This window comes from Belonocnema kinseyi, chromosome 10, assembly GCF_010883055.1.
Source record: "Belonocnema kinseyi isolate 2016_QV_RU_SX_M_011 chromosome 10, B_treatae_v1, whole genome shotgun sequence".
Taxonomy (NCBI): Eukaryota; Metazoa; Arthropoda; class Insecta; order Hymenoptera; family Cynipidae; genus Belonocnema; species Belonocnema kinseyi.
In genome coordinates this window covers 90,623,825-90,635,025 of record NC_046666.1, presented here as the reverse complement: position 1 = coordinate 90,635,025, position 11,201 = coordinate 90,623,825, and the positions used below count along the sequence as shown (strand labels likewise).

Below are 11,201 nucleotides of genomic sequence, written 5' to 3'. Positions count from 1 at the left end.
AAAATTTATCATAAGGACAACCGCAGGATTTCGCCGAGAGTGGGTTCTAATCTGGAAAATTGCACCCGCTCCCAGCGAAATCGCTTTAAAATTTCAGCCACAACCACGTCTCACGACCGTGAGATAGGTGATTACAGTCTGTAACGGAATCAATACAACGATCCAGCAAAAGCCTCGTGCACCCTAAGAACACGTGGCGACCCAAGGACTACCGCCTTCTGCATTTTTCCCGCAAGAGTTTTACCATATTGTTGACACACAGGGATGCTTTTTAGGCCATTAGCAAGTGAAAGCTTGGCACGCCCTGCAGCTATCATCAGGAATGTCTTGCTCAAAATATGGCGACGGTATGTTAAGGTGGAAATGACACCGTCTTGGCATGCAAAAATGAGACCCTCCGTACCAGACTTCAATCCGGGAACAATCGACCATGGAACTACTCCAAATGAATAGAGTACCACCGGGACGGCAAGCATGTTCGTTGCAGATACTTTGTTCCTCGCCGACAGTTCGGAAGACCAAATCTGCCGGATGAGACGTTTGTATTTGCTTCGGAGAGTATCCTTTATAGATGTCACATCCTGAATGCGGCTCTGTGGCACGCCCAGGTATGTATAAGTCTCTCCAGCGCAAAAGTGTCGTATAGCGCTTCTATCAACGAGCTCAGGATCTTCAGGGATGCCATTAAGTTTTCCTCGCTTCAAATAAACCTTGGCGCATTTGTCTAACCCAAATTCCATTCCAATTTCCTTAGTATATCTTCTGACAATCCCTAGAGCTAAATGCAGTTGCTCTTTGTTTTTACGAGTAGCATACATCTTAAGATCGTCCATGTAAAATACATGAGTGACCTTGTACTTTCGATCTGCAGGTTCGTCGCACAAGTACCCGTTGGAATGGCGAAGTGTTAGAGACAACAGCAATAATGTAAGACAAATGAAAAGTGGGCTCATGGAGTCGCCCTGAAAGACACCTCTCTGAAAGGTGACATTGTTAGTTGTCACACGATTTTTTCCAGACGAGATAGTAAATCTGGTTTTCGAAAGCGGCATCAATCTCTCTATGCACCTAACTATTTGCGGATGAACCTTTAAGATTTTCAAAAGACAGATGATAAGTCTATGGGAGGTCGAATCGAAAGCTTTCCAATAATCAATCCAGGCCATCGATAGGTCACGCTGGTAGAATGTTGCATCTTTGCAGACATACCTATCGATGAGCAGGTTCTCCCGACATCCCGCTACGTCTTTCTTTGAGCCTTGTTGTTCATACATTTCTTGCCACACAGGTTCAATTGACCGAATAATCCTATCATTTAGGATAACTGTGAATATCTTATAAAGTGTGTTCAGACAAGTGATTAGCCTGTAATTCTTCGGGTCAGCTAAGTTGCCTATTTTCAAAATGAGCATTGTGTGCCCTTCCACCAACCACTCGGGAATCGGCTCTTCCAACTTTATATATGAGGTGAAAATACGGGCCAAATGCTGATGAGTTGAAGAAAACTTCTTCCACCAGAAGGCAGTGATGGGTGGGCATTCTTTATCAGGTGTTATGAGGGCATCACATAACTCCTTGAAGCTATTTATATTTTCTGAGTTTTCGTTCAGTCCATGCTGCACTTCGTAGTCAGAGAGAAACTGTTGATTTTCTCTGACCTACCTCTCCCTCCGCTCTAGATTTCTCTTAGCGTCAGATAGTATCCGTATTCTTTCAACAATATTCTGCCTGTTGGTCAGCAGCTTTGACTTGTTAAGTGTGTGATAACGGGTCCGGAGTTCGCGCGCGAACTTTCGAACCTTGGCGGTAAAATTCCTGCCAGATGTGATGTAGTCAACCACACACTGAATGCGGGACGCGTACTGTCTTGCCCAGCCTATCTTTATGGCAAGTTGATGCATTCGTCTTTTGGTCTTATTATCAACCGTTGGTTTTGTTTTACGGTTCGCAGCGGCCAAAGCTCTCGCTGCAGTATACACACAATAATTGATAGCCCAGAGGTCGGATTCAACTATGTGGTTGGAAATTCATGTATTTTGTTGCAATTTCGACTATTTTGGAAGAAGTCTTTTTCGTAAATTAATTTCTTTGGTTGAAAATTGGACTATTTTGTTGTTGTTTTTGTTTGTTTTTTTATTCTAAATTATTTGTTTTAATGCAAATTCAATTGTTCCATTTTTTGTTACAAGTTAAACTTTTTTACTTGAAAATTAATTTCTTCGGTTGAAAATTCCATTTTTCATCCGAAAATATAACTAGTCCATTTTTGGTTTAATGTTTATTGTATCAGTTTAAAATCCGTTTCTAAAGATGAAAATTGAACGATTTTGTTGACTTTTTTTCTTGAAAAATCATCTTTTTAATTAGAAATTGATCTTCTAACTTCGCTGGTGGCGAATTATTCTTCTTCTTTGAAAATTCATTTGTTTTAATTAAAAATTCATTTACTTGGTTGAAACTTCGCATTTTTTGGTGCTTAGAAATTAATTTTTCAATTGTAAGCTTGAGTATAAACTACAATTTTCAGTTAAAAAAATGTATTTTCTTAAAGTAATTTCTTACGATGAAAATTTAACTATTTTGCCTCCTATATCTATTTACATAACGTAAATTATATTTTCCTGTTTGCAATAAGTCTAATGGTTCTAATGTAATTCGAGATCTCATAACAGAAATAAATTTGAGGAGCAACTATATCGTCATTCGTTAGGGGCCATCCATAAACCAAGTGGACAATTTTTTTACCACTTTTTGACCCGCTGCCCCCTCTCGTGGACAGCCGTAGAATTTTAACAGACACCCCCCCCCTCCTAATCTGTCCACGTGGAAGTATTTTATGAAAATATAGATATTATTGGTCTTCAAAGCACAATATAAAAAATTCGAGTGTACCTCGAGTATACCTTGTCTGATTTCAGTATATTTTTCACAGATTTAGGGGAACGAGTGTCCACGTGGATTCTAGCCCGAACCCCCGGTCCCCCTCGTGAACAAGCGTAGAATTTCGCCATACCCCCCGTCACCGACACGCCAAAAGAAAAAAACCCATAGCTATCCGCAGAGCGCAGACCGGCACACACAACTACACAACATAGAGCAAAGTATGCAGGATTAATATATATTTTTTAATACAGTAAGCTTCCACCTATGTCCCCCTTCATAAAACATATACGCTCACTAATGTCCTCCTCTTGAAGGGGCCTCATCTCTACCGCGAATCGCCAGGATGTTTATGTCCAGCAACGTTCATTGGCTGCCTCGGCCTTGAATCGATATGCCCACTAAATGAAAATTTTTCAACTGCGCATGAGCCAAAATTCGCGGGTCTCTTTTGAATCAATAAATATATACTATCAATAATAATGTTTTTCGGCACATGCGCAGTTGAAGCAGTCGCGTTCCGTTAGCATGCGATTATCATGACTGATTTTTCATTTCCTTGAAATAGTACAATTTGTCTATCTATGCGTTTCGCGAAAAATGCCGCGAGCGGGCGCCATATTCCAACTTTATGTAGGGACTCAGCACAGCAACGGCAAACATGCACTGTTCCACAGGTTCTTCTAGTATCAACCTGCCAGTGTGCATTGAATTCTGATCACAGAAGTTCAGCATCGTTTGGCGCGAATCCTGATGGGATGGGTGATCAGAGAACTAAATAAACCCAAGGCGTCTGTGGTAGGGTTAACTTGTGGTTTAATGTTTGTTATTCAATCAAAAAAATTTGCTTCTTGTAATATGTTAATGAGCTACTAAAGAATCAAACCATCTTTTTATCTCATTGCATTTAACATTCCCATTACATATGTTGAGAAACGAAGAATTAAAAGCCAGATTTTGAAACTTAAAACCACGGTATAATTTACACGCTTTTACCAAATGAACTTAAACTTTTTTTTTCTTTACACATACATGCAAAACCCGCTGTTTATAGACATCGAAAATGGCTGATTTCTCACAAAATGCTCTCCACGATTACCAAAACATTGTGTCCACCGTTTGCCATCTAGCGTCATAAACGGATACTATATGCACATCGTTTTGGGAGAGTTTTGGTTTATTTCGTTCTTGACAGTTTGTTTTCGTTTCTTACAACTTTGAATAAGGTGCAAACGGCAAGGGTTCTCAACCCTTCGAAAACACATATTTTGGCAGATTTAAAGGTGAGTATAAAAACAAACAAACCTTTGAGGTCTAGCACAGCCGTCAACCGTAAATCGCTCTCACAAACTTCATTATCACCGCAATCCTTCTGGAAAGTCGCCTCGAATTCCTTGGCAGCTTCTTGCTGATTCAAGATGGGATAATTCCTAATATCGGGCAAAGGAGCTCCTTCGACTGACATCACAGGTTCTTCTTGTATCAACGTATAATTGAAACGAAACTTGATGGGGAATTGAATATCTCTGGTATTCTCCTTTAACAAAAAGTTAAAAATAAAAATTGTTTGCTATACTAATCCGACTTCCCCTGGGGGCTGTAAGACCTTGTAGTTGGTGGGGAGGCTTAAGCGTGTGGGACATAGGCGTCAAACGGACCTCGGCCTGCATGCGTATGGATATGAATGAAAGGATCCCTATAAACGAGCTCTCCTGGGTGTTTTGAGAAAAATCCCTATAAACAGGCTCTACTGGTATGTATGATTGTAGTATGATAGAAGGGTGAAAGAGTCTCGCTAACACGGGCGTTCTGGATCCTTGGATCGAGGTCCCTCCCGGACCGATCTCCAATTTCTGCAGTCGGGACGGGAATGACCTGCGGCCCACACGGCGACCAAGAAACAGCCCTCTCTTGATATGGTAGCCTGAGAACGGGTATTCATTGCATTTCTCGCTCAATGTGACCACCCCCCTAAGCCATGGGTGTAGAGTGATCGTGCCCATGGCACTTTGGCATCTAGAGGTTACGAAGGTGTCCTAACGGCCTCTCCGGGACACCAGGGCTCTACGGGGCGGACATTTTATTTCCCTAGCTACTCGTGGGAACCAAAATGGATCACGCAAACATTCTAAAAGAAGAAGGAAAAAGGGATTTTTACTACTAATTTAGATATTCTTAATACAGGGCACACCCCGGCGTTTTGTAATTCAGTCAGGGAGGAAGTCATTGAAATCACTCTCTGTACCGGTAGTTTTAGAGATAACATTAAGAAGTGGAGAGTCTCAGATGAACCCACTCTCTCAGATCACTCACTGATAAAGTTCGTGTTGGAATCCGCTGTACCCACCGACCCTAAATGGGTCAGAAATTCAAGAAGAACGGAATGCGGTCAGTTTTCCACAGAACTAAGAAGTGCACTCTCAGGGATGCCAAGGTCAATTAGAGACGTGGATACCCTGGAGATGGCGGCCGATTTTTTTACGGAAGCCATCAAATCCACTTATGAAAGTAATTGTCGGCCTTCGAAAGTCCGAAAGGCTGGAGAGACACACTGGTGGAACGCGAAACTCGAAAAGCTTCGCAGGCAAACCAAAGAGAGGTACAGTCGTGCCAGTTCTGGCAAAACGAAGGAATTGTGGACTTCATTCACATCGATAAGGGATGAATATAGGAGTGCAATACGCAAGGCAAAACATGAAAGCTGGACCAACTTTTGCACTGATATCAAGAAAGCAGAGGCGGCCAGACTGGACAAGCTGCTTTCTAGAAATCCGGATGCTATTCGCGGGACTCTAAAATTGCCCGGCGGGGGGATACTCAGAATTAGACGGGGATACCTTGGCTCACCTGATCAAGGCACATTTTCCGGGCTTCACAAAGTTTGGAGATGGGGGGACGGCACCTCTGAGGCAATCAAAGTAGCCTGTGGCCCAACTGGGCCCGAAACAACGACCAGCCAAAGAGATTGTGACCCCATCCAGGGTCAAGTGGGCCCTGAAGTCCCGACTGGAAAAAATCAGGGGACTGATTCTGAGAGGTATCACTGGTGCCTCGAAGTCGACATCCACGATGGCCCTGGGGGCACTAATAGGTTTGTAGCCCCTCCATCTCACGATAAAAGCCGTAGCTGCGAAGGCGACCTGGAGACTTAATATGGTAAATGATAGCAGTATCTCGAAAGTTATGCGGATACTAATCGAATTCACGAAGAGGCCGACACTGAGCAGGCTCAGGGACAAAATGTCCACTTGTCACTACCTCTTCGACAAGAAATACCGAGTTAGCCTATCCACAAAAGAGGAATGGGCTAACGGTGAGGCACACCTGCCTAGTGATGGAGACAACTGGTTTACAGATGGCTCCAGGAACAAAGAGAACGCTGGAGCAGGTGTATACCGTAGAAGGGACGGAATGGAATTGCGATGGGGTCCTACGCAACAGTTCTACAATCTGAGATTATGGCCTTGCTCCAGTGCGTCTATAAGGCAATGGAGTACGGCGGAAAAAGAAACATTCGCATCTGCTCAGATAGCAGGGTTGCTATCATGGGTTTGAATGGAACAACGACTACGTCGATGCTAGTATGGGAATGCTTTGAGGCACTGAATAAGCTAGCGACAGAGAACCGAGTCACTCTGCTCTGGATCCCTGGACACAGTGGCATCAGGGGCAATGAAATATCGGACAGATTAGCAAAGCTAGCAGCAAAGGAAAATTTTACTGGACCTAAGCCAGTTTTAGGCATTTCCAGTAGGTCGGTCACTGAAGATATTACCAGTTGGCTGACCAAAGAACATCAGAATGAGTGGGATGCGGTCTCTGGCTGCAGACAGGATAAAACACTCTTGGGCTCAAAGCTAAACCCTCATCGAGCGAAAGAAACACTTAAGCTCGGGAGGAAAGAAGTCAAAATCCTAACAGAAATGTTTATAGGACATAGAAACCTCTGGTACCACAGACATAAGATAGGGCTTGAGGATAGTCCCCTCTGTCGCCTGTGCGGAAAGGACAATGAAACTTCCACTTATATCCTCTGTCACTGTCCCGCGATTGCGGGGAAAGGTGTAACACTCACAGGCAGTTTCTGCATCAATGAGTCTGAAATATTGGCCAACAGCGTGGCTGCGGTCCTCTCTCTATGGAGAAGACTTTAGGGCCACGCTGAAGGCTTATGAGGGGACGCAACGGGATCACCCAAACGTCAGGGGCTGTGACGGTCTCAACCCAGAATATAATAATGATAATAGTAATCCGAGGAGCAAATAACTTTTCATATAATTTATTGATAATATGGTTTTAATTCATATTACACAAATATTACTTACCTTTAAGTAAACAGTTTCAGACTGGCAATGTACCAATTTCACCGAATCCAAAGTAACTTCACGATTAATATAATGTAATCGTGAGTCGCCATCACCAGTGCGGAACCAAACACGAGAAAATTTCTTTAAGCCTGAATAAGTTTCGGCCTCAATATAATAATTGAGCTTTAGATATGGCTTTCCGTCTCTCTTCAAGAGCGCTTTTGTTTCACAGCATGCCTCGAAGGAAAAACTGAAAAGATAAGCGAATATCAGTGTTGGAAGAAACGAGTTACAAGTAACGAAATTCATCAAAAAGTTACCGCTACTTATTCTCTTCGCTTATTTTCAGTATTACTTTTGAACTACGACACCCTTTTCTGTAGAAGAATGTCACCTACTTTCACTAATTTGTTCTCGATATTCTAATTGTCGACCAGGGCGATTATTTGAAACAATTTAAAGGTTAATATTGACAATTAATTGTCATTTTTGGAGAAAGGAGAAACAATATATAAACACTGCCATTAATGCATACTATTTCCTTAACAAAACCAGATTTTCGTTTCGGTATAAAAAAAAGCAATTTTAAGTTACTTTAATCTGCAATTTGAGTATTAAATGTAAATTATAAGGTCAAAAAAAACTGACCAGGTGTACATGGAGTGCGGATCAGCCACGCATCCTAGTTTGCCAGGATCTATGGACTCAATTTTGTCTTGATAAACCCTATCCTTGTTTACATATCGTATGTAAGTTGTGATATTGATTATGTTTCTAGATCGAAGTAAGACCACTGCGGCATCCTCGTATGCTCCTACTAATAAATCCGGATAACCGTTTTGATCCATGTCAATACCACCACTTAATGAATATCCAAAGGTACGTAAAGGTACCGGTGTATCCTCAGAATGAATTATCTACAAGGGAAGAAAAATTTATTTTACTAATTATTTTATGCTACACATGAGTTTTATAGCCAATTTACGCCACCTATTTTTTGAGTGGTCAGTTTCAGTTTACCAATCTATGACAGAAGTCTGCGATTGGGGTATAGTTTATTTCCCTGGGCAAATAAGTAACATTAATTCCCGTAAAACAGGGTTATAAAGAATCCAGAAATCATGAAGGGTATGTGGAAGTGCTGCCACCTATGTCTATTCGCCATGTCTCAAGTACCGCTTCATGACCTTACTTTCATGTGAAAAGTGGTAGCAATAAACCGTTACCACTCGAGCTGTGTAAACACATAATGTTTTTTTTCTTGTTAGTTCTTTTTCTCAATGGAGTCTTGACCCTAGATCCCGCGCCGCCACTAAGACTCCACTCTGGACCGCTAAAATCTAAATGCTTTTAAAAGCCCAAAACGCACATGTATTGCATAAAGTATCGTGTGCATCACGTATAGTACGTCTTCATACACCTCACGTGTTTACAGGACTTGCCTACGGTTAGCGCTTAGCGCACGCCTCCGGGTCGTCCTACAAACATCAATCTTATCTATAAAGCTACACATACCACCCTTAGTGAACAATGCACTATCTGGTCTGGCCCTAAATATTTGTCTTCTATGTAATTTCAAAACTAACCGTATGTATTTTTAATCAATGCAAGAAATTAGGTTAAATGCAGAAGTTAGAATTTTACCTGTGATGGCTTTATGATCAACCCATTCTTCGAACCAAGGTAAATATAAACAGTTCCTTTGCCTTCATACGGCGCACCAATTGCAACATCTTCATAGCCGTCTTTGTTTATATCTCCTAAATTAGCTATCGCAAAGCCAAACCTGCAATCACATCGTAATTATGCGTTTTATTATAATATTCAAAAAGTGACGGAATTGCCAATAATAACTAGTGTTGCGCAACATTAATTGTAGTTAAGGTAAGCTAATTTAGTGATTTTTCAAGCTAAGCTGTTTTGTAAACTTAAAATCGCTTCAAACTTAAAACTAACAAAGGGACCTTTAGGTCTGCTTCTTTTGTTTAAATTAATCCACTCCTCAATGAATGGTACATACCAGAGGTTTTCTGTGAAGAATTAGGAAGACACAATTTCGACCCATTTTCGAGCAAAATGCATTTTAAAAATTGCGAATGGATGGTCATCAAGCTGGTTTAAAAAGAATTCCAAGTTTCGATAGCTCCGTGGTAGAGCGCTTGACTGATAGCCGCAACGTTGCGCGTTCGATTCTCGCTACGCGTACTTTTATTTTATTATTATTATTTTAATCATAATGCTTGTTTATTCCATGATTGATTAACATTCAATATAATTATACTAATTAATGATTAGCTATTCCTTATTTTTAGTAAAACTTTGTGTATCGTATTTTTATTATCACTCGTCTGGACGATTGTGCATTTTATTAAAATTCTTTATGCTTTAATAGTTTCTAGTATTTATATTTTCAAATTAAAGAAGGAATCAGAAGTGCCTTGAAAGTCTATTTTCACGTATTCAAGATAATCGTCTTGTAACAATAAACTTTTATTATTGTTCATTTAAATTCAAACTTGGAAAATGTTTAAAATATGTTTGATCAACATTTAAAAGATTTGCCGAGTAGACTGATATTCGTAGTGTCATTATTTAAAAATCAAATTAAACATGAAGAGAACAATTACGAAAACAAACGACTCAATTAAGAGAAAAGACAAACGAGCGAACAAATTCGTTATTAGAGAGAGAAATGAGACACAAAAACATTACGATCAGCGATATATGTATTGTAAATAAATAATGCGATTTTCAATTAAAAATTTTAACACAACATTTAAAATTATATTCGATATTCACACATACACACGCATCACTCCAATTCGTGGTACGAATCATGTGAATTAAAATATTTTTTAATTCATAGGTATAAAAGACATAAATAAAATGATCGAACGAGTATAAACTGATGAACTCAGAAATGCGAGTTTAAAACAATGTTGGTGATTATCAAACGCTTTTACTTATCGCTTTGCGTATGAGACCACGAACGAAGCGTTATTTTCGAGTGTTGCGTTATTTAAAATAAAAAACCACGCTGAAAACATACAAAATTTGGATTTCTCTAACCGTCCATTCAAAGAAAATAAAAACTAAATTACGAAGAAAAGAACATTTTCCGGAATTAATTAATATATACCTTATGTAGATAGATACATTGCTCAGCACAACCGTGGATAAAAGCGTTTTAGAATTGTTGTAAATTGCTGCGAACACTTAGCACGTTTAACGATATTACTCCAATTCAATTATTAATGTATGGTTCGAAAGGCAGCACCTTCCCACTCTTCATAATTACTTCTGGCAATCCGTTTACCGCGTTTCCAGAAATTTGAGCGCGAATTCCTGCTAGCCAATCTCTAGCTCGGAAGTGAATCGCTACACATACATAAAACTTCCTGTGCGCTAAAATATGAATTCGTTACGCCACAGTCTATTATGTATGTTTTTCTTTTAGTTTGCGTAAAACAATTTAACTTTGTATTCATTGTTGAAATTTTGGTTAGCAACACTTTTTTCCTTCTTTAATTCAAAAACGTAAATACTAGAAACTATTGAAGAATAAAGAATTTCAATAAAATGCACAATTGTCAAAACGCATGATAATAAAAAGACGTGAGTTTTTATTGAAAATATGGAATGAATAATCATTAGTTACCATAATTATATTAATAGTTACTCAAAAATGGAATAAAGAAGTATTTTTATTGAAAAAATTTTTTAAAACGAAGTACGGGTAGCGAGGATCAAACGCGCAACCTCGCGGCTATCGGCCAAGTGCTCTACAAGGGAGGTGCCGAATCTTCGAAATTCTTGTACTCCGGCTTGATGATCATCCGTTCGCAATTGTTAAAATACATTTTTCTCGAAAATGGGTCAAAATTGCGTCTTCTTAATTTTTCTCAGAAAGCCTCTGGTACGAGGGTAGTTCAATAAGTCCTTAGAATGACCAACAGATGGCGCGCGAATCGCTCCAAATCATCTGTTTTCAGTCAGCACCACTCCCGACTAGAT

General features: G+C 39.9%; 1 protein-coding gene across 2 annotated transcripts in view; it reads right to left on the bottom strand.

The window, feature by feature from the left end:
• LOC117181385 (integrin alpha-PS1) overlaps positions 1 to 11,201 on the bottom strand; it is a 71,390-nt gene that overhangs the window by 18,429 nt on the left and 41,760 nt on the right. For both annotated transcript variants that reach the window (XM_033373988.1, XM_033373989.1), the window contains 4 exons: positions 8,832 to 8,973; positions 7,836 to 8,104; positions 7,206 to 7,437; positions 4,186 to 4,417 (listed from right to left, as the gene is read on the bottom strand). In XM_033373988.1, coding sequence (XP_033229879.1) covers positions 4,186 to 4,417; positions 7,206 to 7,437; positions 7,836 to 8,104; positions 8,832 to 8,973 — 875 coding nt within the window. The remainder of the gene's footprint in view (positions 1 to 4,185; positions 4,418 to 7,205; positions 7,438 to 7,835; positions 8,105 to 8,831; positions 8,974 to 11,201) is intronic.